Source organism: Strongylocentrotus purpuratus, unplaced genomic scaffold (genome assembly GCF_000002235.5).
Source record: "Strongylocentrotus purpuratus isolate Spur 01 unplaced genomic scaffold, Spur_5.0 spur5_contig_829, whole genome shotgun sequence".
In the NCBI taxonomy this organism is placed as follows: Eukaryota; Metazoa; Echinodermata; class Echinoidea; order Camarodonta; family Strongylocentrotidae; genus Strongylocentrotus; species Strongylocentrotus purpuratus.
Window position 1 is genome coordinate 461,980 of NW_022145534.1, and position 27,638 is coordinate 489,617.

Below are 27,638 nucleotides of genomic sequence, written 5' to 3' on the forward strand. Positions count from 1 at the left end.
AGAATCGTTAAACTTTGTCTTCAGGTAATAAAAATTACTATTAACAGTTGTTCTTACCTCTTACGGACAGCTGTGCAGCAGAATAAATCATGCCATGATTGTTGCTTGCGAAGCACTGATACATGGCTGTATCCGTCGTTATCAGGTCGCTTATTATGAGTGTCTCGTGGTTGTTGCGGAACTGATGTCTGTCTCGAGCGGTCAACATTTCTCCATTGCGATACCAGGTGTACTGGGCAGCCTCCTCGGCCTCTACGTTCCATTCCTGCATGGTGTTGATGTCTTTCATGGCATCCAGTGGTTCGCTAACCCATGTTGGGGTTTCTACATGGTCAAAGGAAAGCAAAATAATGAATGATAAAAATGCTTATTAAACATTAAAAACTGAAAGAAACTATATGTTATCATATTCCCAGTAGGTGAAAAAAAATCATGGAAAAACCAAAGGCAGTACTAGCAAGTGTCGACATGTTGTCTAAAACGGCTTGAAGTTGTATAACATACATGTACAAGTCTGTTTTAAAACAGCTTTAAAAACACAGTCATATCTTCATATTACAGCATTGCTTATAGTTTTTTTTTTTTTAATTTCTTTGAACAATCTCAGTCAATTGTTTCTTAGATTTTTACAATAAAAATTTGACTAGCATTTGATGCATCTCTGAAACTCATGCAGCCTCTGCATTACTGCCATGTCTATCATATCTTGATGACTCACTGGTAGAGCTTTAGTCTTATAACCAGAAGGTCGCTAGTTCTCTTAAGTAATGATATGCTATAGTTCCCTATATACGCCACCTGTCTATAAAACATTTTCTCCCTGCAACACATTCTACAGGAAACTACCTGCTTTTGAATACCATTTTCTTGTATATCTAGAGCAGTCTTTATACACAGGTTTCACTGTACTTGCTTTTGTAGCGGTTATGTAAAGTAGATCTAATCAATTATCAACCTACCCGCGACATTGAGTCCTGCCGAAGCTCCACTGTTGACGTCATCGATGTAACAGAGGTAGGAACCTGCATCCTCCAGCTGCACGCCCACAATGCTTAAGATCTCACCCCCTTCCTCCAGCACAGCTCTACTGGTGGGCAACCCAGCACCAGGAGGTGAGGTACGTACCCACTGGACCCTGGGAATCTGACCCGTTGGTTGCCTGTCAAAGTCACAGATCAAGAAAGAAGGATGGGGAGGGAGTATTCAATTCAATTTTGAGTCATAAATACTGGCATTTCACTCAGTGTTGGGCTCAGATAAAATTTTGGTACACAGTGGTATTTAATTATTTATTGACCAAGTATGGTGTCTTAAATCTTTGAAAGCTAGCTAGCAGACTTGAGCTGATCATTTTGATAGCCTTGATTTGGCTGGCAGTATAATACACTTCTCATTAAATACCAGCTGCATACAAGCCAATCTTATATGTGCATACTTATACCAAAAAAAAAACATTCAAGTTTGCTTTTTTTCTCTCGGTATGGTTGCCTCCATAATGGTTTATAGAAAACAAATCAAAAAAGGAAGAGTAATGTATTTTCCACCATGTGGATGGAATACTTACGGGCCATAGAAGAAACATTCAAATTTGACGTCTTCTCCAGCAATAGTCATCACATCGGTAGGTCTGTTCTCTTGAACAATCCTGATAGCTGAACTCGAAGAACCTGCAACAACAAGAAAGGTCAAAGAGTTGAGTGTCCTGATTGATTGGGACTGGACATAGGGTATCACTTGAAGAACAAGGCCAGTATTTATAAGTGTGTATTTACTTTCAATAGTCTAGGTTTTAATGTGACTAAAGGTTCATTAAGACACGAATCAGTGAATCACAACAGTTTTTTTTTTATTTGTAAATGGATTGCAACTGGGTCCAACAAGTATTTCCTGAGCACTGTGTAATAAGATATATATGATATAAGATATATGTAATAGAGTCCCAACAGGAGCCAACAGAATAATGGAAGAAAAAAGAAATATGAACTAACTAGATGGAACTTCGCCTGCGCGCAGTCGAAAATAATGCCTCCGTCATAGACCAGTTTTACAAACCAAAACAGAAGAAATTTTTCAAATTCAAGTTCGATTGTAATCCATTAACAGGTTCTTGGAATATCGTGATTACAAGCTATTTCTCATATGACCCATTGATTTTTGACCTCATGACCCCAAAATCTACTCAGTTCATTGGCTCTGCAAGATACATACATGTACATGTCTTGAGTTTGATGGTAATCCATCCATCGGTTCTAATGATAATGCGATCACAATCTATTTTTGCATACATAATGAGCCCCATGACCTTTGACCTTGACCTCATGACTCAAAAATCTAATCAGTTCATTGCCTGAGCAAGATACATATATGTCCTGAGTTTCATGGTAATCTGTCAATCTGTTCTAAAGATAATGTGATCAGAAGCTATTTCTGCATACATAATGAGCCCTGTGACCTTTGACCTATGACCTTGTGACCCCAAAATCTAATGAATTAATTGGCTCTGCAAGATACATACATGACCTAAGTTTGGCAAGAATCCATCTATCAGTTCTTGTGATAATGCGATTATGAGCTATTTTAGCATACATAATGAGCCCTGTGACCTTTGACCTCGTAACCCCAAAATCTAGTCAATTCATTGGCTCTGCAAAATACATACATGACCTAAGTTTAGCAGGAATCCATCTATCAGTTCTTGAGATAACGCGATCACGAGGACGTAAGGACGGACAGACAACCCGAAAAACATAATGCCTCCGGTTACCGTAAATCTCTGTGTATAAGATGCACTTTTTGGCTGCCGAAAAAAAATGAAAGAGATTTACAGTACTTCGTAACGGAGGCATAAAAATTGCCATATTCATTGAAACAATAATGTAAAGAATAGTGGTTCATTCCCTTGACTATCAATCCAAGGGTTGAGGGTTCGAATCTCAGCCCGGCACAAACGTCCTTTGGCCCAACATTGATCCACATTTACCACTCTCCACCCAGGTAGGGCATTCGCAGGGGTACTGATAATTGCAGGTCTCTCAGGAAGAACAGCATTGAAGCTGATGAGGTTTCCCTGGGTAAACAAACTTATTATCATTATCATCATTAATTACCGGCATTGACTGTAACAGTGACCAATGGACTGACTCTCATGTGGACACCTCCCTCGGAGAGAACATTGCTCTTGACTTGACACCTGTATGCTCCTGCATCACTTGCCAAAGCGTAGAAGAAGCAGAGCCGGCCGTCATACATAACCCGGATGCGGCTATCGCTGGAGTCCACCAAGCTATTCTCATGGAACCAATTCACCAAGATACCTGCATGAAAGACGAGAGTGGCACACACAATAAGCACCATCTTAGCGTAAATCTAGGATTAGATATGTAAAATGTCACTACACATACCGTAACATATCCCTTTGGATGTATTCATCCATGTACACACAAACATAAAACAGAGTGTCACCCAGCAGTTTAGAGCAACTACCGTACTTATCCACTGTTACAATGATTATTCCTTTTTTTTTCTACAACATTTTCCAATTTGCCAAAAAAGTGATAAGAACAATTCCAAATATTTTTTTTTTTTACTGTTTGAAGTTTTTAACTGACATATCAAAGAAATAGAGTGATAAGTTTCACACTGACTTCCCAGTGAAATATCTCACAAAATGCAGCCGAAAACTCTCCATACTATTTATATATATTATTCAACCAATGCACTACTGGGTCAAAACCACTAAATCGGCACATTTGAAAGAAATGAATTTCAGAAAAATAAAGTTTCAGTAACAAAATTCTTTTTATTGTAATATGAAATGTTGAGTAACAAATTTACAAACTCTAAGAGATGAGCGTTTAACATTGCTCGGAAAGAACGTGACGTATTTTTGAAATTTTCAAAAGGTGCAAAATACGTTGTGTAACATACGTTACCACAATGTTAGACACTTGGAAAGAAAATACATATACTTATTTATACTTTTCGGTCACTGTTTGCTCATGAATACAGTTAAGTAGTCTAGTAAAGAGACCAAAATAGTTTGATCAGAAAATCTAATGGGGTTCACGGTATTTTCCCACAAAATACTAACTTACTTCTTCTGAATGCTGAATCAATACCTAAAAGTATAATCATATCTTTTTCGATAGGTACTAATCACATTTCGATGACACAAATTTTCTTCAAACTTTATATCATTTTCATATGGAAAAGTGATACTGGAAAATAAAATACGATTACCAGCTGAATAAACATTGGTAACGTGTGTTACACTGAAGAGTAACGTATGTTACCCAATGCATTAAATGTTACAATTAGGTCAGAATGATGAAACCATTGACTCGTATAGATTAAAACAATGCATAGATTGGTCATTTTTGCTATCAAACGCAAGGAAGGGGTTGTTCTTATCGAATTTCCCCTTAAGTTTGAGTCAGTGTCTATCTGTTGTTTGAAATATTCATTTGCAAATATCAAGGGAAGTCATTTTAATTTACAATGAAAACACATTCCTCGTAAACAGTCTTCCTTGTTAGTGCACATATTGTATATAATCCTTACATTCATGTACCATCTAAAAGTTAAAAGGGCCGGGGCAAGATATATCAGAGGGGTGTAAGGAGCATATTGAAATGTGCAAATGTCAGTCTGCAGCTGTTTTATGTCTGAGAAATAGACACTCTGAATTTCTCTTCGATCATGGCCCTTTGCTGATCAGAGAGTACATACATCCGAATCGAATCGCGTTCAGGAGGGTCTATGGCACAGAGAACTTTCCCCTTCGCTATCCAGATCAGGTCTCTCCGTATTGGCCAGTTGTATGTGTATGTAAGTCGAGGGCCTTTACATTCAGTGAGGAAGTTAACATGAACTTCTTTTTTATCGGATTCCAACCAAAGTACCACTTTTGGTCATACACGGCGGCAACCCAGTCATCTGTATCATAATTAGGTAGAACTGGAGTGCTCGTAGATGGCACGTTCAATGGCTCCTCTGCATTAGCTAATTGCACTCCAACATTATCCTTCTCGGGTGCGTCAGATTTCTCTGTATGTAGCTCTACTCGTCACACTCACAAAACGGCGAAGTTGCCATCCATCACACATCTGTTTGGTTTGTATGGTTTCACCAGGGTTTACTTCACGGCAGTTAGTGCAGTAACAGGATACGTTTCGTACGAGAACACCTTTATCTTGACCAATGACAGCATGTACTTGCAGAGTTCCTGGAAAGGACTTTACAGATCCCCACTTTTGTACACTGAAATCGCTGCTTGAGGAACACTCTTCCTTGGTCACGAAGAAATATTCAATCTTTGAATCGCTTTCACAACCATGCTCTTGGGTGGCCCGGCCGGCCATGCAAAGAAATCCTTTGTGTCTTGTATTACAGCTTTGCGTATGACAGCATTGTCGGCCATGCACTTGACGGTACCGCCAATACCATCGCATGGCCCCTTTCCATGACCAGCTTCAAAAAAATTCCACTGGGCACTGATTCCAGGGAATACCTCGGTGTGGTCCCTACAAGAGAAAACATTCGTCTTATTCCTGTACTGAGACGTGGGGCCATCAGTCCAGTAGTGTATCTTGGATAGATTGGGAATCAATTCCTTGAGTCTGGGAATCACTTGCTTCAGGATGGCAATGACTGTCGACGAGTTATGCCCCTTTTCGTCAGAGACGGCAACATAGCTTTTGTGAATGAGCTTGCCGCTTTCGGCACGGAAGTATGCTACAATGGGATGGATTGTTACACTATCCTGCGCCCAGTAGCACTTTAGACCTCTTCTAGAGGAACACAGGTGTAGTTTTCTGCAAAGTCCATCTGTAGCACACATTCTCCAAGAGGCAAACTTTGTTTGCATTTCAATACAGCTTCAAATTGTTTCTTGATGCGGAAGACATGTCCTCGAAATTCCTGGATACTGGTTTTCGAACGAGCGATAAACTCTTGCTTCGTCAGTGACACACTGATGAGTTTAATCTTCTTTCTCCCATCAGTCTCGACTCTGGCCCATTCTTCGAACTGAACCAGATCAGGCTGTAAACTAGAGAGGAGATCATCTACCTCATCACAAGTGTAGCGTTTTATAAAATCATCTGGGTTTTCGTCTACAGGCAAACCCAATGATTTCATAGCTTTCAGCTTCAAGGACATGTTTGATTTGATTTTGACTTGATATGGTTTATTGATTAAAAAACATTCAAATAGCAGCCAGAGGCTGAAACAAATTGAATTTACAAAAGATATATTCAAAAGCATAACATATACATATAAATGGCGATTCACAATAAATAATCAAGGATATGATCAAAGAAAAGAAGAGAAACAAGAGAAGAGATTGAAACGGATGACTAGAGGATAATTGAAGGAGAACGATCGAGTAACAGAAGGCAATAAGACAAATGTAACAGAAGATTAGAAGGACTGGTAAGATAGTAACAGAGAGGGGAGAGAAAGAGAGGGCATAGAGAAATGAGAAAGAGAAGCTGGCAAAGAGACTACGCAATAAAAGGGACAGATAAAGAGTAGGACAGATAAATAGGCTGAAATGGAGAACTAGATATATAATCGGATAAAGTGTAATAAACTATGATAAAAATATCATGCCTTTGGTATAAGCAAAGGTTCCTGGACAAGAATTGAACAGGCTAGATGTGAGAGCATCGGGATTGGAGAACACGTTGAAATGCAGACGAAAATACCCTGCGTCTCTCTTGGTTTTCAGTAACGTATTTTGTATGGAGATTGGCAATGTAATCGCAAAGGAACTTCTTCTGTTTTTTGCTTCCATTGTCATCTGTCTTACAACAGTCCTTCTTGCCAGGGCACATGCGTGAGTTGTCTTCCCTCTCCAGGAAAACTACAACTTCTTCGTGGAGAGAAGACCAAGAACGCCTGACATGTCTATGTTGACTGCTCATCTTTGGGTTTGCCTTTGACAGGTTTCGTCTTCCTAGGCCAGTTCCTTTTTGCACCATCCGTAGCAGGCGGTATTTACCAACACTTTTGATCCTGCTACAATGTTATGTATGGTTGACCTCGAGGATTGTTTTGTTGTAGAACTGGCTGCATTATGAATCTCCTGGATCACGGCATTGAAGAAAAGTAAGTTTCTTTTTATTACTGCTGGGACAGACTTGGGGTCCAAACCGGATCGTTTGAGCTGGATGTTTGTCTTGGTGCGGGGTACCCTTTGGTACCTTCTCTGCACCTTTCATTTTTCCTTGGTTGCTGCCTGGAGCTTAAGTGTAAGATCCTCGATTCTCTGATGGGCATTACTTAAACATCTGCTGGCACACTTTCTTCTCGCTTTGATCTTGAATGGCAGCTTGACTGTAAGCAGAGCATGGGGGGCAGCTGTGTAAGATACATCGGACAATGCAGAGTCTTGCATTGTATCACTATCCATCCTTTCATTGTCAAGGTTAGAGTTTTCCTGCCATCGTTCATTCAACATGTCTTGCCTTACTTTCTTGACCCTCACTCTGTGCTTTCGTACTCTTAGAGTTCACTTGAACCCTTCTTGCTTCTACCCTCTTCTTAGATAAATTATCAACTGGGATGTAGTATTTCTTTTGCCTCCCCCTCTCTGCTCGGAGAAAAGCAGCATCTCCAATTTTCTGTCGTTTCCGCTGCCGGTAAGCGGCCTGAATCTCGGCCCATGTCTTGGCCATTCCTGTAAATATTAAGTGAAAGGTGAAAGTTTAAGAATATATTGTGAATGTTAACTTTCTTTGTCAGGACAGACTGACCTATCAGATGATTATGACTTACATTGCACGATACTTTTACATGCAACATACGTTACCATTAATAGTAACATACGTTACCAAAACTTTCCTTAGTTTCTTTGGTAGTTATCTATAAAAAAAAATAAGAATTCAATTCAGCAAACACCAGCCACAAATCTATCTCTCTAATTGTGGGAATCCTAGCGCAGCATGTTCATTTTTTCTGAACTATTTTCTTTCAAGTTTAGATGCATTAAGATTGCATTCTCATTTACATAAGTTAGTGAATAATCAATTTCGGTTAACCCATTGATCAAGAATGAAACATATCCTTATGATTCGTTATTTACCTTTTATTGATTTGAGAAGTATCTTTCTAAAATTTAATTGCAAATAAATTGTTAATCTGGTTTCTAAAATATGCAAAATATCATGCTTATGTATAGGTCATGTGAATATGGAAACCTACGTTACCATCACTTGAAACATACGTTACTATAACATGCTGAGTTACAGCTCTCAAAATGATAATTTGATTGCTTAAGTTTACAAATAATGAAACTTATTTCTAGAAAACTACATAAATAATAGATTATTCATAGACTGATAGCGGAATATTCATGAAAATATATAATATGAATATAAATAGGATAAGCTAGTACTCACCTATATACTTTTAAAACATCTTGATCTTGGAAATCATGCCCGGCACATGTCTTCATACAGATGCGATATGGTTGTTAAGGTTTCTTCCTGTTGCCGTAGTTGGCGTGACAAGTTTATAATCGGAAACGGTAGATATGCAACAGGAAAAAGTGTGTTTACCAAGCAAACCAGATGAATGTGCAAAAGTGGTAACGTATGTTTCATAACGTATGTTACGAAATATTTATTTATTGTCATATATTTCAAACTTAAAGTGATTATTTTGTCTTGTTTCTCTATTGGTTACATTAAGTATTGCAATACCTAAAATAAATTAGAGGCTCAATGAGCACAAATCATGGTTACGTATGTTTCATTCCTTAAAAACACATTTCCATTGGCTAGAAATTTTAGTTTGTGGCAGAAATGTTTTAAATTGACTATCGCTGATGTAAATGTTATAAGTTTTCATACATATAATAAAACCAAAAAAGGTTGATTCGATGGCATATATGATTGTTCTTCCCCATAGCACATTATCATAAAAAATGGTAACGTATGTTACAGGTAATCTGGGACAAATTTCATCTGCTGAAAAACACAATTCAAAACAAAAACAAGCCAATCTTTCTATCATATCTTGTATGAACATTAGAAATTTTATATATAAAGGAAGTTTTCAGAAATATATCTACTGAATATTTGATGCAATACACTAAAATGACAAGATTTTTTTTTTGAGCGACAAGGTTTTTTTTTTAACACTTTGCCCCCATCATGGAGCAATTATTTTTTTCGGGGCCTTTATTCACCGGTAAACTTGTTTTTATTTTTATCGGTAAATGCCACAGGATAGTTGGGATTAAAAAATTCTGTTCTGCAACTTTTATATTTGTCAGAATATGAGCAGAATCATCGGCGACATCAAAATTGCAGAATTGCGCCAAAATAGTGGGTTTGACCCTTCTGGCTCCAGGTTATATCACTCAATAATACATGATACATGTATAAAAACAGTAGACTGCAATTATGGAAGACTAATTTAACTACCGTATGAGCCATCAAATTACATACTACATCTGAGTTTCAATGATGACAGCACTCGATCGATTCACCATTAATACATACATGCCTAGCATGGCTCACGTGTTGAACCCCCGAGCCAGGTGGCTGTGTATAAACACGGTAACGCAGTATATAAAGCGCTCTAACCTCTACGCACACTACTGCGCATTATGTACATGCACTAAAAAGATAGTCTCAGTAAATGAATCACATGTGACCGCGCATGACCAATCATTTGATTAGGATCTAGGAGTGAGTTGTATAACTAGATGGAACTTCGACTGCACACAGTCGAAAATGATGCCTCCGCCAAAGAGCAATTTTACAAACCAAAACAGAAACAATTATTTTAATTTCAAGTTTGATTGTAATCCATCTGTGCATGGTTTTAAGGATAATGCATTCACAAACTATTTATAGGCATTCATAATGAGCCACATGACCTTTGACCTGATGACCATAAAATCTAATCAGTTCATTGGCTCTGCAGGATACATATACATGTCTTGAGTTTGATAGTAAACTGTCTATTGGTTCTCATGATTATGCGATCACAAGCTATTTGTGCATACATAATGAGCCCTGTGACCTTTGACTTCGTGACCCCAGAAATCTAATCAGTTCATGGCTCAGCAAGTTACATACATGACAGTTTGACAGCTAGGAATCCATCAATTGGTTCTTGAGATAAAGCGATCACGAGAACGGGACGTACATGTATGGACGGACAACCCAAAACATAATGCCTCCGGCTACTTTGTAGCGCATAAAAACAACTAATGTACAAATTCTACATCAATCTTAATGCAATCAACATTTCTGTTTTTACACTCTTGAATCAAATTAAGAGAGGGAAATGTTTGAGGGCTACAGTTTCCTGTGTGTTGCATTCAATTCAGTGAATTCATTAGTCCATGCAAGTGCATAGATAAGTAAAGTGGAGAGAAGCACACCAAATTTCGTTTTATATCATTAGCATTCAGCAAAGCAAAGCTTTCCTATGAATCCAAGCAATTCTATTGAAGGCATACTGAATTTCATTATCTTTTTAGCTCTTTAAATCAAGTTAATTGTTTTATTTCTCATCACAAGCATCCACCTTTGTGTTAAATCATACTCGAGAGGGATACAAAATATCACTGTGGTTTATTATTTTCAGAGCCAACAAAACTGTTCATCTTGACAAGAAATCTTTAAATCAATAATGAAAAGTATTTAGATGATCTACAGGGAAAAGTTGTTGTTTTTTTAAGAAGAAGGAAAGAAAGAAAGATTACTACAGTCAAACCTGTCTATAGCGACCGCCTAAGGGAAACGCAAATAGTGGTCTTTGTAGACAGGTTCCTTTAGTACATGTTTCAATGAGAAACCATTTTCAAGGGAAACAAAAAATGTGGTCCTTGTAGACAGGTGGTCTTTGTAGACAGGTGGTCACTAAAGCAGGTTTGACTGTACCACGGCCAAGCTCTATGTAGCTAATGACATTTTAACTCCAATATATTTCTGAGAGATTAGAGTTCATATACCTTACAATAGTTCAAATAAAAGATTGTGATTATAATGAACACAAAACAATTTTTTTTTTAAAGAAACAATCAAATAAATAGCTACATATATATCTTTGAAAAATAAAAATAAATATAGCAAATATTGTGGTATGCTTGGAATAAAGAAAACAATGTAAAGCTTTATGTACTATCAAACATTCTATAATACCCTCACAAATTCTTAAAAAGCATTTGTATTTTCTTACATATAGAAATAATTATTGTTACTATTTTAGTTTTAAGAAGATGACACAGTATAGAAATCATCAACAAGAGAGAAAGATAAAAAGAGGGAAAGAGAAAGAAAGAGAGACAAAAGAAAGAGAGAAAGAGAAAGAGAGAGGGGGAGAAAGAGGGTGCAAGGGGAGGGGAGGGGAACATAAAGATCGTTGAAAGAGAAAAGAAGAGGGAAGGGAAAGAGAAGAGAAAAGAGAAGGATATATAAAGGAGCACAGAAAGAGAAAGGGAATGGGGGAGAGAAACTGAAATACAGAAACTGAAAGAGAGAAGAGATAGTTGGATGGATGAATGGATGGATGGAGAGGGAAAGAGAGAGAGTTGGAGAAGATATTTAAAGAGAGGGAGGAAGAGTTTGTGAGAGGGGAGATAGTAGATAGATTCTGGACATGGTTAATTGATGGTGTGTTAAGACTGACCTGGGTAATGTGGAGGCGGGTTACAGGTTACACAGCCCCCCTGCCCTGCAGTCAGTGACTGAGTTGATGTAGCACTTGGGTCAAATAAATCAACATCTGCAACAACAACAAACAATGATAAACACATAACTTATGCAGGCGTGGATCCAGGATTTTCTAATAGGGGAGGCCGGAATTTGTTTTCAACTCGACTTGCCAATACTGACAAGGTCATATTAGAAGCACCATACCAGTACCTACAAGCAGGGGCGTCGCTAGGCCTTTTTCATTGGGGGGGGGGGGGGGGGTGTAGAGGCCACCGATTACCGAAAAAAGAAGCCACCAATTACAAACAAAATATATTAATGCCAAAGTCCAAATGTCTACAAATTTAACCCTATAAACCTGTGGCCAAGAGTTTAATTATTTTTCAGTTCCCCCCCCCCCTTATGCGCAAAGCGTGGAAGCTTTGACATTTCATTAAACTATTAGAGAAAGAAGACGATTCGTTGTACCGTTCCCGACTCTTAATTCTTGTCTGAATTCAGTTTCCGGCCTTTTCACGTTTCATTTAATTATATTAGAGAAAGAAGACGATTCGTAGTACCATTCTCGACTCTTAATCCTTGTCTGAATTCAGTTCCCCCCCCCCCTCCCCTCCCACGCGAAGTGCGATAGCTTCGACGTTTTATCAACTTATTAGAAAAAGAAGACAATTCGTTGTACCGTTCTCAGCTCTTAATCCTTGTCTGAATTCAGTTCCCTCCACCCCCCCCCCCCCATCCGCCAGAAGCACAGAAGTTTTGACGATTCATTAAATCATTGGAGAAAGAAAGCGATGCGTTGTACTGTTTTCAACTCTTAATCCTTGTCTAAATTCCGTTGTTTCCTCCAGCGCGAAACACGGAAGCTTTGACGTTTTATCAAATTATTAAAAAAGAAGACGATTCGTTGTAACGTTCTCGCCTCTTAATCCTTGTCTGAATTCAGGTACCCCTCCCCCTCTTGTGCGAAGCATGTAAGCTTCGACGTTTCATCACATAATTACTCTTAATCCTTGTCTGAATTCAGTTTCCCCCTCCCGCGCAAAGCGTGGAAGCATTGATGTTTCATTAAATTATTAGAGAAAGAAAAGGATTCGTTGTACCATTCTCGACTCTCAATCCTTGTCTGAATTCAGTTTTTCCCCGCCCGCGCAAAACGCAGAAGATTTGACCTTTCATTAATTATTAGGGACAGGAGACGATTTGTTGTACCATTCTCGAAAGTTTAGGGTTAGAGTTAGGGTTAAATCAAGACCTCTTTTTAAAAAAAAGCCCCAATCTGTGCCGCAGAAAAAAATGACGCAGCCGGGAGCGTCATATCATAGTTTTGTGTGATTGGGTGAGGGGGCGTACCGACCAAGCGAGATTTTGCAATGTTGTATGCTGAAATTATGCATTCTAGAAAATCATTAAGCCCAATATGTACGTTCTTTCCGCTATATTTCTTTCTAGCTATATTTTTTAATTTCCTGGGGGACGTGTCCCCCTATCGGGCCCAGGATTGCTGCCCCTGTCCATGATTACTACCAACGTGAGTTCAAATACAAGCACAAGCGAGTTGGTATGAGCTGAAGCCAAAAGAAGGGCAAAATAAGAGTTGTGAAGTAGCCCCTTAACCGTTTATTTAAAATTTGACTGTTCAGTATAATTATAGCTTCTATTCAAAAGACATCCAAAATGTTGTGCCCTTTTCAAATTTCTCACTAAAAAGTGATGACCTTTGTAGCACGTCAGGGGATGTTTTTAACGTTTAACTTTGAATCCGCAGCTCAAGATTTTATGCAGCCAGCCCCCTCTATTCAATAACGTTTCCCAAGCCCTCTGGAATGACCCCAAACCTCCCAATTACATTTTCCCCCTTTTTTGTCGTTACTGTCACTTAGCACCATTTCCTTGTCTTCCCCCCTTCTCATCCGACTTTTCTCTCCCCCACCCACTCAGTGTTATCTAGGGTACGGGCAGGGGTGGATCTAGGAGAGTTCAGCGGTTTAACCCCACCCCCCCCCCCCCCCCTTGGGCGGCCAAGTGGGAAAAAAAGGGAAAACAGAAGGGGAAAAAAAAGAAGAAAAAAGTAAACAGTAAAACGACGCAAAATTTTGAAAATCCTGGGTCCGCCACTTGGTCAACCCCCCCTCCCCTTGGCAAAAAGCTAGATTCGCCCCTGACGCGCATGCATGTTCCCTCTCTTTGAAAGCACCCCTCTATCTCTGGTGTGTAAAGTCAGTACGGGCCGGATTTTTGTGTATTACGGGCCGGACTTCATTGCGTGAAAAATACCCCTTTACCGGAGATTTTGGGAACACAAATTCAGTCCCCCCTCCACCCGTCCTCGGAGTGGGAGGGAGGGGGTGGGAGGGTGGGCTTTCTTCTTTTTCTTTTCTCCTTTTTTTCTCTTCTTTTCTTTTTTCTTTTTTTCCTTCCCTTTTTTTTGCGCCGCCAATACTCCGTGGCCGTTTCGGCCCCCCTGGATCCGCCACTGTTATGTTGTATGAATATATTTCTAATTGTAAATATCTTCTTATATCTCTTGAGGCAGCAGAATCTTAAAACAGAACAAAAACTTATCCATATCATTGTATATACACAATCCATTAATAAATGGAATCTCTGGGGGTCATGAAAAAAACAAAAAACATGTGCCAAGCCCAATCAGAGAGTGAGAGAGAGAGAGAGATAGAAAACACCTGGCAGTTAATAAATTATATATATACAGTCAATAATCAGAATTCTAAATACTAAATTCTACAAAAACAAGTTCCAAGTCTTTAACTCCTATCTTCGAGAACACTTACAGGCAAAGACGAGCTCAGCCGGCAAACTTCTCACTGACCCCACCCGGTTGGAGGCCATGCACACGTACTCCCCGCCGTCTACTGTTCTCTCTGGGCTAGTGATGGTCAGTTGCCCAGGTGTGATGACCAGTCGAGCGTTAGTTGCCAGAGAGAGTGGAGCACCATCCTTAGTCCACGTGTAGGTGATTGGTTCATCACCGGTAGCACGACAGTGGAAGGAGACTGAAACAACATTGGATGCCGTATCAAAGATGGTTTCCTCTGGTTGCTGCATAAGGATAGGTCCCGTTTCTAGAGGGGAAAAAAGTTCAAAATTCTTTGTACCGTAGTTGTGTTCAACATCAGTTTGAATGTTTAAATTGTTCTTCAGCAAAGTACACTTTTATTGGTTAAAGAAATGGAAAGTATACATAAATTCAATCCATTACTTGTCCAACTTTTATAAAGCAGGTCTGGACAGTGTTATGTTCTTATGACAAACTAAACATCTCCTTAAACGCATCACTGGTTTTAGTTGATAGTTATGCTCATGCACTCAGTAATACAATTTGGTTGAGAGTTCAGGTTTTAATACAGATAATTAGATTGCTGGAAAATTAGAAAGTTACTCACCTGCGTGTACAGCAGCGCCAAAGAGGGCGACACAACTCAAAACGATCTTGTAAAACATTTTCACCCTCCTAAGCTGTGTATTTGATGAATCTTGTGATGATTTCAAGCTTTGTAAAGAGAGAAAACAGAAATCTAGTTAACAATACATTAGAGCAGGCCTTCTCAACTGGCGGCGCACGCGCCACTTGTGGCGCTTGGAGTCAGTCGGAGTGGCACGCGGCTGTTCCAAAAAATTAAAAATTAAAAAAAAAAAAAAAATTATTTTAAAATTTAAAAACTCACCAAAATCAAAAAGTCGCAGTCGAAGTTGAGCCCAAAATGTAAGCAAGCCATTTTGTTTTTATTGATTTTCACTTGATTTTGACAATTTCTGTGTTTATTGCACCAAAATAACTACATATAAATCAACTTCCATTGTAGATTTTAGCCAGGAACTGTACTAATTATTTCACATTAATATGAAATTATGATTGATGTTTTATGGAACAAAATGGTGTTGAAAATGCCACATCTGGGCCTTAAAAAAACCCTAAAATCCACTAGCTTCTGGGGTTTCGCCCCCTGGACCCCAACCGGTAATGGCTTGGTTGCTACGCTCCCTCGCAACACAGTTACCAAACATACAGGTTGGCACTTCAACCTCAATAAACAAAAAAATTGGCATTTCTAATAAACTTGTTGAGAAGACCTGCATTAGAGGATCTGGAAATATATTAGATCTGAATAGTCAGATAAAAAAAATCAACAAGCATACACACACAGATCCAAAACTTCAATACTTCTGCAAAAAACAATTCCAAGAAACTAAATAGTTATTGTATTACTGCTGGGTTATTTTGAAAAACTTATTAAAATATTACATTCCTCACATAAATAAAGAACAATAGCATTAAACAACCATCCACACATCATATAATTTACACAGCAGTTGAAAATCCTATTTCAGCCTGGATGAAAAATAGAACTGCTTGTTAAATGGAGAGAGTGCTGATGCAAGTGTTTTCAGGTCATCATTCAGCCACCCAAGATGTGAGATATTATTGGGATATAAAAAAAAGAGCCTGATAGATCAGAACTGGGAATGATTGCTATTACGGCACTCGTCTGCAGAAAATATGAGCGATCGGATAGATGCAGTAGGCTCTGTAGAAGCAGATACATGTATGGTCATACTAAATCAAACTATTAATGGTCCGTTTCCATCATGGAATATACCTCCTGCAGAGAGCCAGAAAATTGATCTTATTTTTCTTTTTTCAATTTCATATCATTTGGTTTTATACAATGTGAATGATGAAAATAAAAGGGCCAAATATTGGAAATGTTTTGCCTCTTCTGTGAAGAGCAGTCAGTGCTAATATAGTGTTCTGATATATCTTCCCTAATAAGTATATGAATTGTAAAAACTAAGATACTAATGAATCTAAGGTGCAATAATTATTTATTATTGCATGGCTTTGAGTATGATACAAGAATATATTGTTCGGGCTATGACAATATTGGACGAGTCAGAGACAAGTCCAATATTGTCATAGCGAGAGCAATATATTCTTATATCACATGAAAACAAGGCCATATAATATTATTATTATAATCTTTATCAGGCTGAACTAGCGAAATCACAAAATATGACTTACCTCTGTAAATATGGCTTTGTTTTCATGTGATATTGATATCGATAGTTGAAGTTCCTGGATGACTTAGGAATACGAAAACAATATTCATCAGTCATCCTATACTGCGCTAAAGATATTAAATACACTGATTTATTGTACTGCTTGGAAGCCTTATATAGATAATAATATATATTATCTCTCTGAAAATGAATAAGATGAATTAGTGATATTCATCATATTAATTATCTCTGCACTATACCAGCTTCTACACATTAAAAATATTTAATATTACCTCCTACTATCAATCCTTCAGCATAGAGCTCAAATCAACAAGAAAACATGAGATACCATGACTAATATTCTACTCTCTGTCCCCAGAAAGAAGATGAGAAATAAAAAGGCAAAGCACCTCACTAATTGCAATATGATCTGCCTTGAATTGACACAATGAAGATCATGTGTAAGATGAGAAGTGTAAGATGAGAAGTCTTTACTCAAGGTCTAGAAAAAGACCCACCATCTCTTTTTGGAGTTTGGCATAATTAGAAGCACCGAATATGAGCTGATAGATAGCATGGAACACCTGCATTACAAACTTGGCTGGGTGGTGTTTAAGTGATACTTGAAATTAATACAACAATAGAACAATAGCTGCTGGCAGGGAAATGTACAAGGCCATGACATTGCTTCATGCCTTGAATGAAACTAACAAACATGTAAATGATGATGAGTTACTTCCTCATTAGGCGGTGTCACACAGAAAAATCCCTTAAAAAATCCCTTGAAAAATCCTTTCAAGGGTGAATTTTCCTGCTTCGTTATAGGATTTTTAATAGGATAATTGATGACAGACAGCAATTAAGAGGTTAACTAAAATTCAGATTTTTTGCCTCTGTGTGACACCGCCGAATGTTAAATTTAAGTGCCACGTTTGAATGACATGACTACCAGTAATACCGTTTTCACACCTGTTTTTTTTTTTTGGGGGGGGGGGGGCGGGGGGGCTAAGAAGGTTTTAGCGCTGCAAGTTCCCGGGCTATCTTTCTTGTTTACACCTCTTTTTTCGAAGTGAGTTAGCTCCGCAAGCTCCCGGGCTAAGCTGGTCCTGCTCCCAAGTAGGGTTAGCGCAGCAATTGCGGCGCTAGCGGCGCTTAACCCCCCCAATTGCCGTGCTCACCTGTCAGGTGTGAAAGCATGAGCCGTTAGCCCAGGATATCTTTTGAACGATGGTGCACGCATGAATATTCAAGAATACCAACCATCACCCATGACAACAGCGAGGATCGGAGCGCGTGTTTTTTTGCAGTTGCATGCAGGTGTTCGCAACTTTGAAAATCTCTTCCTTCTGTTGTTTTAAAAGCTATATGTCTCCGACGATGATTCTTTCTCAAAAGAAAATGGCAAGCACAAAAACCATTTTATCCTTTTGAATCCTGTGGCGCCACATTTTGAAGAATGAAGTCGACTGTCAACTTCCGGTTGTGGAGTTGTAGAACTGCACTGCGCGTGCGCACAGGCAAGGTCATGTCCATCTTCTGAATATTCCGATAGTTCTAAGTTCGGGCTAAGGATAGCCCAGGTTATCTGAACCATGTGTGAAAACGGTACTAAGCTTTAAGTGTACCTTTCAATCACATGATCTAAGCTTTCAAAGACATGCGAAATGGACATAGAGAATATAGTTTTTATAGATCTACTTTTAGTATTAATCCTGAAATATGAAGTTCAGTTCACTATTGCTAGTTCCATGCTCCCACAATATCAAATGAACTTGTTTTTGAGCATGACTGGTTATCTGATTTGGTTATGAATACTTCTGGCTGTTAATGATACACATTCACATCTACCCGAGATTACACTGAACACCAGGGTGTTACTGAAGGTGTACAGAATGTTGTCCTGCCACGATACTTGGAAAGTGGAAAGTACCTGAGAGTGCTATATGCAGTGACATGGTACATGTATTCAAGGTCATACATGTACATCATGGGACTGGGTAAAAAAAAATTCATTTACTGTACCACTTTCTTCTGACCCACCTGACACACTTTAATCTGACTTTTTCCCATTCATTTTCTACAGAGGAGTTTTCATAAGACAGATTCTGCGATTGGATTTTTTGTTAGTGAACATTCATGACATTACCGGTATGCAAATTATCAAGATCGCACAATTCACGAGCGTGGTCATCTTTTCTTTGTGTCAAAAATATGACCAAAAGTTCCTGAAAATGACACTTTGAGTGAATTTTGTTTAATGCGTCAACAACTTTGTGATTTCTGAGGTATGCATGTTGATTTGATAATATTGAAATGTTATGAAGCTGACGTATACTTTATCTCAGGACCATGTTTTGAGGGAACAACAGGGTTGATTTTTCCAAAAAAATAAGCGAAGGTGATCATAGGTATTACATGTACATGTATGTTACTGCAAGACTGTTAGCCACAGCAAATTGAAGAACAAAACTATCTGTGTCTGCATAGGAATAGGACTAGATTTTCAAAGCAGTGATTTTTGGGCAATCATTGAAATTCCTAATTTTCAGGCAAATTTTGGATTAGATCTAGAGGAAACCTGTAACTATACATTGGTACCAAATCATTATAAGCATTGTACTCCTTATTAAAATTTCTTAAGGGGGTGTGGCACCTCTTTTTCAAAGGCTAGACCTATTCCTTATGCCCAGTTAGAAGTAGTAGAGAAGGAGCTGGATAGGCTAGAAAAAGCAGGGGTGATCAAGAAAGTGAAGAATAGTAGACGGGCGGCCCAGTCTACACATCTAGTTCAGATAGCCGAGCCTGCCCAAACAGTTGATCTTGTGTAAAGCATCTTGGATACTATGCTTGTCTCCACGTTTGTGTATGCCTTAGTTTTGCCTTTAGGTTCACCTTGCACTCCAACCAGAATGCATAACATTCCCCAGGATGAATGCCAAGCAATGAAAAACCTAGATAACTTCTCCCACTATACTCACTATTAGATTCTGACCCCACCAACAAATTCTCTCAACAGATTATGAAATTGGAGAAAATTGCACAACTACTTTCACATTGTTTTTATTGGGCAAGTAAATTGTTTTGGGGGCAAGCAAAATAAGAAATTTTATGATTTTGCTAGCCCAAACAAGTAGGGCAAGTGGAAAATGATGATTGTGTGGAGGCTTCCATTAGCCATTGAAATATTTAAATCACCTTATGATAAATGGTAAAAAGTGAAAACTGTTTGAAGCACCCTACATGTACATTTTTTCTCCATCACTGCACCTGTTTTCATTTAATTGAGTCAATACAATAAATAATGAAAACTTCTCTCTTTTTTTTAATTTATCTACTGTAGAGACTCCCGTAGCAACAGTTCACAGACTGGGTTGTGCAAGACCGAACTGTGGTGATGCAATCATAACAAACTGCTTCAACGTTAATCATGCAAATCCAGAAATTCGTATTCAACGATGACCACTTGGGGAACACACGCATGCCCCTGATGATAACCAAATCCGTCACTAACAATTTGTTTACGAAGCAGCTGTATTGGTCAGAAATGATCCAACTCTTACCATAAGGAGGGCATACAACATTGTTATGGATAGAGCACACCACCACCACACCAGATTTATCCACATTTCAAGAAATCTGAAGCCAGCTGCAACAAGTCCATTTGGCCCTCTGCCCACCAATTCCTAGGCGAATTACTAATGTCCAAATAGACGGCATGTGGGCAGAGTGTTGGAATGGACAAAGGAGACTACTACTTCTAGAAAATCGAGTAGGTGTGGTAGCGTTTGCCACGGATGACGAGTTAATCACCATGCAAGAAGCCAAAATATTGATGGAAATTTCAGGACAACTCCTCGCCCCTACAGTCAAATTCGTCACCATACATGGGCTGTATACGAATACACGCTGGATTATCCCATTAGGTATGGCCCTTCTTGGTGGAAAAACACAAGTACACTATGAAGTAATGCTGCAATCTCTCAAGGAAGGTGTCCTTACTGCAACAGCTAGGGAGAAGGCTTGCTCCAAGACAGACGATGAATGACTTTGAGGCAGCATTGATGCAAGCGATTAGAGCCGAGTTTCCTCTAACTAGGCCTTATGGATGCTACTTCCATTTCAGCAGTAGCCTGTACAGGAAAACTCAACATCTGGGGCTGCAATCAGAGTACAGGCGGGACAAACCACTGAAGAACTGTGTGGTAGTATTTGCCACGGATTACGCGGTAATATCACCATGCAAGAATCAAAAATATTATACTTTGATGGAACTTTCAGAACAACTCCTCGCCCCTACAGTCAAATTCGTCATCATACATGGGCAGTATACGAATACACGGTGGATTACCCGTATCCCATTAGGTATGGCCCTTCTTGGTGGAAAAACTCAAGTACACTACGAAGTAATGCTGCAATCTCTCAAGGAAGGTGTCCTTACTGCAACAGCTAGGGAGAAGGCTTGCTCCAAGACAGACGATGAATGACTTTGAGGCAGCATTGATGCAAGCGATTAGAGCCGAGTTTCCTCTAACTAGGCCTTATGGATGCTACTTCCATTTCAGCAGTAGCCTGTACAGGAAAATTCAACATCTGGGGCTGCAAGTAGAGTACAGACGGGACCAACAATTAAAGAACTGCGTTCGTAAAGTGATGTCCATTGGCTATCTTCTGTTGGCTCATGTCAGAGGTTCTATTGAGTAAGTGCACTTCAGAAGTCTGAAAGGGGTTTTAGTATTAGTTCAGTTTTTGTTTAGAGTGGACTTCAAGAAATAAGCTTTTGTAATGAATAACTGAAATAGATCTATATATATACAGTCAAACCTGTGTTAACGACCAACTGTCTATACAACCACCTGTCCATAACGGTCACTTAAATTTCATGTAGACCTAGTTAAGACAGGACTGTTGACTTTGGGGATCTGCTTCGACGGAGATCGACAGTGTTTGTTTTTTTTGGCTCAACAGGGAAGGGGGCAGGGGTAAGAAAAAAAAATCATAGTTCTCACTACCCCCACCCCCGTTGAGCAAAAAATCCATACGATACAAGTACGCTGGTTCATTTTACATGTTTGGAGGTTTTTTCATAAACTATTCGATCCTAAGCTTTTATTAAAACTTCAATCAGAACATCTAATTACCGACAGGATGTTTCTTACACGTTTCATTGTGGGCTGTCCTATTGAAAACATACAATACAGAGTCATTGTCATGAACTTCGTCGTACCGTGCACAGGCACCACTAGCCTACCTAGCTAACCTGCAAGATCTAGAGGCATGTTGAGTGGGCGCCGCCTGTCTGTCAATCAAATTTTCAGGCTCGTTCGTATCATTTCTTTTAAATAATGCCAGTAAATTTCAAAGACAGAAAATTATGTTTACCGCAATTAACAGTGTATTAACCGCACTTTTTTTACCACCGGTAAACATCAAAAGTCGGGGTGCGGTTTATACACGTTACAGACATAAAATCTCTGCATTCAGCAGCGGTTAAATTGTGTCACCGAGGCTGAAGTTCTTGGCTTAGTTATATACCATTGTCCTGAAAATGACACTCGTTTTCATCGCTTTTCAAATCATCCATTGGAAGTTCAGACATCAGAAAGAATATTTCTAATGTGAATATTATATTATAATCTTGTATCTGATAAATTTTCATGCAATTTCGTATGTTATTTGTCATAACGTGGGCTAATTTGCTGAAATCTGTTATTTTTATCCTCATCCGGTAACATTTGAAAAGAGGTTGCTTCACATATGTATGTTTAATGAAAGTACAGTTACCCTCTTGTTTTGTTTTTTTAAATGGGGGATTGAAGTGTACATGGTGTTATTCCCACCTCGAAGACTGTAATACTGCCATCTGTTGGATAATAAAGAGTGTCTTCTATATGGCCGACATAGGAGTGAAGCTGCTTCGTCATTTCGTGTCTGAATACACCACACTAATCTTACTTCCATAGTTCCATTTCATTGATTTAAGGTTTGAAACTCAATACTGTGTGAAATGAGTTAATCGATGTTCCCATAGTACAAACAATACCGATTTTTCTATGACAGGAAATCTGGACAAAACATCAGCGTTTGCATGTTCTGAGGACTTCCGATACTTGATTTCATACTGGTGGGTAAGGGAGAGAATGGGAGGAGGGGATCGATAGAAGGGGAGGGGAGAGGGAGAAAGAGAGAGTGAAAGTGGGAGAGAGGGAGATAGAGAGAGGGTCAGATAAAGAGAGAGAGACAAAGGGTAAGGAAATATTGCCTCTAACAATGTCTATGTAGTCAGAAGAAATTGATATTGTCATATTCCTCTTAATTAAATGTTATGATAATTCAGGCATTATAAAAAACATTACAAATCATAAATTCAGAATAAATAATAGCCCAGGACCTCAAAAAAGCAACTTGTGCTTGTACATGAGGCCCCTGTCAAGGTAAATACAATATCAAATTAAATATCGAAATCAATAAAACTTACTTTGTAAATATATGTACATTAAAGAAGAAGACATACAAAAACGACTGACTATTAACTGTCAGCAGGTATCGTCCATGTATATGCATACACTCACAATCACACACAAGAGCAATACCAAAAAAAGGGAGAGTTCAGAATGAGAAAAAAAAGGGAAGAGGTGAGAAAGAGAAAGAGAAGAAAAGGAAGAGGTGGGAATGAGAAAGAGAAGAAAGGGGAGGGGTGAGCATAACAAAATAAGAAACAGTCTCCTCTGTCAAGGATGACATACTGTTTCAAAAATCTAACTTTTAAATAGAGTTCTAAAACGAAAAAGTGTGGAGCTGGATTTAAGGTTATTACAAATTGAATTCCATTCATGAACTCCTGTAAAATGGATAGAATGGGTTCTTAAAGTAATGGGAACACAAAGACTATCCCGTGTATGAGTGTGATACGTATAGAATGAAGAATTAGTTCTAAACATATTATCAAAATATACTGGGAGAATCCCTTTGTGATACTTAAACATAAAAACTGATATATTTAAGTTTTACAAGTTCAAACACTGGGAGAATTTTTATCGTAAAAAATAGTGGTAGACTGGGATTACGAAACTCACTCTGATTTATCAGTCGTATTGCACGTTTTTGTAAAATACATGGTTTATCAATATAGATTGGTGGGTATAAAAAATCTGATATCAAATATCTGAAAAAACACCTATACTTGAAAGCTTAGAAGATATTATTATTAGCAATGTGATACTTCCAGTCAAGTGACTCATGAATAAGAATGCCTAAGAAAATAAATGACTCAGTTTTCTTAGACCCCGTTCTCACTCACTTCGTAGACCGATCTACGCTACACCGATCCATTGGATCGCTCCAGAGGTACGTTTCGTTTATGTTCACACTCACGAGCTAGACCGCTCGTTGCTATGGTTTGGCGCGAACGAGCTAGACCGCTCCTGTTGCTGGGGTAGCAAAGAGCGGGCGGAATTTAAAACCGAAAAGAGTGCCTCATACCTTCTGCTATATTTTGTTATTTTTTAATCATTCTATCATTTTCTTTTTCTGTTTTTCTTATGCTATTCTTTGTTTGTCCATCTTTCATCTTCTCTTCTATCTTTCCATTATCTATTCTTTATCATTTTCTCTTCCTGTCTTTTCTTATGTTATTCTTTGTTTCTACCTTCTACCACCTTTTCTTATGTTATTCTTTGTTTAATCATTTTATCACTTTCTCTTACTGTCTTTCCATAATATGTTATTCTTTGTTTCTTTCTTCTATCACCTTTTTAATGTTATTCTTTGTTTTATTATTCTATCACTTTCTTTTTCTGTCATCCTTATGTTATTCTTTGTTTCTCTCCTTTACCACCTTTTCTATGTTATTCTTTGTTTTTATAAATCTATCACTTTCTGTTACTGTATTTATATGTTATTCTTTGTTTCTTCCTTCTATCACCTTTTCTTATGTTCTTCTTTGTTTTATTATTCTATCACTTTTTTTCTGTCATCCTTATGTTATTCTTCATTTCTTTCCTTTACCACCTTCTCTTATGTTATTCTTTGTTTTATCATTCTATCACTTCTCTTCCTATCTTTCCTTACGCTATTCTTTGTTTCTTCCTATCACCTTCTCTTATGTTATTCTTTGTTTTTATTATTCTATCACTTTCACTTTCTGTCTTTCATTATGTTAGTTTTCGTTTCTTCCTTCTGTCACCTTCTCTTTTGTTATTTTTTGTTTTTATCATTCTATCATTTTCTCTCTATATGTCCTTATATTATTTCTTTTATTCTTGTACTGTAATCTCTTTCTCTCTTTCGTTACTTTCCCACCAAAACACACTCACTTCAGGTTGAAGATCGCTTCCTGGCATGATTTATGATCACACTGCACGATCGATTGAGCAGTCTGGGGCGATCTAGAAAGCGAACCGGTCCAGAAGACCACATCGCAAGGTGATCTTCTGGATCGGTCCAGAAGATCGCTTCCTGGTCTGTTCACACTCACAGTTAGACCAATCTAGCCTAGATTGAGATCGGTCTAGGAAGTGAGTGAGAACGGGTCTAAATAACAGTACTTTCACTTCTTATCGGGTCAGTGTTTGATGGAATTTTTTTCCTTTTATTATGGAATTATTAATACACACTTTGTTTTCATAAAATTCAATAATAGATTGTTGCTTCTGAACCAGTTGTTTAACATCTGTAATAAGGTGATCTGCCGTGCAGGGTGGCAGAGCACCTATTGATTTCGTCAGAATCTTTTTTTCTTTTTTTTCCCTTTCTTTCTATGTGGATTTTGTTCGCTTCATATCTCATGAATGGCATTTTCATGACATGTGACATATGCATGATTATTTTTCCCCTTTTCTATCTTTTTATTTTGTTATTTTTGAGCTGCCAAAAGTGAGGGGGAGGGGGGGGGCACCAGCTGTGCCCCTGCCGGAATCCATGCCTGACAACCATCGTCTAAAACTAAAACACAATCACTAGCAAGAAACATGACATAACGCAACTAGAGCTTAGCCTTAGCCTTAAAATCAGCTGGAAATTCAGAACTGATTTAAACCCCTAGATCTACTTTAAAGTAATCTACAACTACCGGTAAGCGCACGCCCAATGCAAAAGTGAATTTTCAATTAGTGCCCATTTTTCAAAGCAATGATTTGAACGACGTGCATCACTCATAAAGCAACAAAACGGTCATCAACAAAATACGAAACAAATATAAAATTAGTAAGTGAACAACAAAAGTACAAGCATGTTCAGCCAACACTTTCACATAAATTTGCGACTGTTATAAGTACGTGTTGGGCACTCCTAGTACACTGTTGCTCATAACGGTGGAATATTTTTTTTTATCCCAATTTATGGAATTATTTTAAAAATAATTTAAAAATACTAGATCTAGATAATAGTATACAGTCTCAGATTTTATTGAATAATAATTTGCCAATATGTGTTTTGCGTGACTGCTAAAGCAAGTATATTATGCTACTATGTTTATCAACTAGGGGACCTATGCCCTTAAGTCATAAATGACAGTAATGAGGATTAATGCCTCACAAAAGGGCACTAATGTAGCACATCGACACGGTGTTGATCCTGGGGCCTCACAGTTACGAGGCCATTGCGTTGTCACTGAACCATGACTGTACGCAGCGGGGGCTAGGGTAGGGGGCAGTTTCCATAAATTAAAAAAAACACAGAAAATGCAATAAATATTCCAATAATTTATTGCATTTTACCCCGGTCCCCAACATAAAAAAATACTCTGGACGGCCATGCATTATGGCTTAAGGCATGGGCACACAGAAGATTTTTTTATGTTGGGGACCGGGGTAGAATGCAATAAATTATTGAAAATTTATCGCATTTTCTTTCTTTTTTTAAATTTATGGAAACTGCCCCCTACCCTAGCCCCCGCTGCGTACAGTCATGGTTCAGTGACAAAGCAATGGCCTCGTAACTGTGAGGCCCCAGGATCAACACATTGTCGATGTGCTATATTAGTGCCCTTTTGTGAGGCATTAATCCTCATTACTGTCATTTATGACTTAAGGGCATAGGTCCCCTGGTTGATAAACATAGTAGCATAATATACATGCTTTAGCAGTCACGCAAAACACATATTGGCAAATTATTATTCAATAAAATCTGAGACTGTATACTATTATCTAGATCTAGTATTTTTAAATTATTTTTAAAATAATTCCATAAATTGGGATAAAAAAAAATATTCCACCGTTATGAGCAACAGTGTATAAATAATGCACGAAGGTCTAACCGTATAGACTCTAGACTCTAGATCTAGTCTCTAGGCTACACAAAATCAATGAGATCGATGGAATCGTTTGGATGGAAATCAGATTAAGAACAAAAAAACTGTTGCACTATTAAATGTCATGAATTTAATTTTCACAATAACTCTGCATGTGTCTGAACTATACTGGAAGTAGAAGAACTACTATTTAGAGTGTAAACTTTTATACAAAAGTTTGACTTACGCAGCTCAGATGCACAAGGTGACGACAACGCGACGGTTACCCGGCAATTGCAGCTCAATGAGCGGCGGCTGTATATATATCGGCACACGCGCACGTCGTCTGCTATTGGCGAAGTGTATTTTAAAAGCATGAAAAGGCCCATACCATGTGATCTTACTTGAGCACCTCGTGACTGGGGGGGGGGGGGGGGGGGGGGCTATGATCTCGGCCGTCGAAAGTCCGATGATATTTACGTAAGGAACAAGATGGTATAATTAGTTTTTTGCTAAGAATTAATTACGCAAAATGCTATTTGTATGCATTTTACAGAAAACTCTACATATTTGGCTGTAGACTTGTGAAGAATGTTGAAAATGTATTGAATAAATGTTTCCTTCATCTCAAATTCATGAGGTTACATTATTTTTATGATATTTAAAAATGCATAGATTAATTTGCATAAATTATGGATACGCATTCATGAACTTAAAATCTG

General features: G+C 38.3%; 1 protein-coding gene across 1 annotated transcript in view; it reads right to left on the bottom strand.

Annotated features, from left to right (window-relative positions):
• LOC579970 (contactin-2) overlaps positions 1 to 27,234 on the bottom strand; it is a 45,355-nt gene extending 18,121 nt beyond the window's left edge. The window contains exons 1-8 of the mRNA XM_030983495.1: positions 27,164 to 27,234; positions 15,077 to 15,183; positions 14,465 to 14,755; positions 11,650 to 11,745; positions 3,108 to 3,314; positions 1,565 to 1,667; positions 960 to 1,159; positions 58 to 324 (exon numbers count right to left, since the gene is read on the bottom strand). Of these exons, the coding sequence (XP_030839355.1) occupies positions 58 to 324; positions 960 to 1,159; positions 1,565 to 1,667; positions 3,108 to 3,314; positions 11,650 to 11,745; positions 14,465 to 14,755; positions 15,077 to 15,134 (1,222 nt within the window). The 5' untranslated portion in view covers positions 15,135 to 15,183; positions 27,164 to 27,234. The remainder of the gene's footprint in view (positions 1 to 57; positions 325 to 959; positions 1,160 to 1,564; positions 1,668 to 3,107; positions 3,315 to 11,649; positions 11,746 to 14,464; positions 14,756 to 15,076; positions 15,184 to 27,163) is intronic.
• Between the last annotated feature and the right edge of the window lie 404 nt (positions 27,235 to 27,638).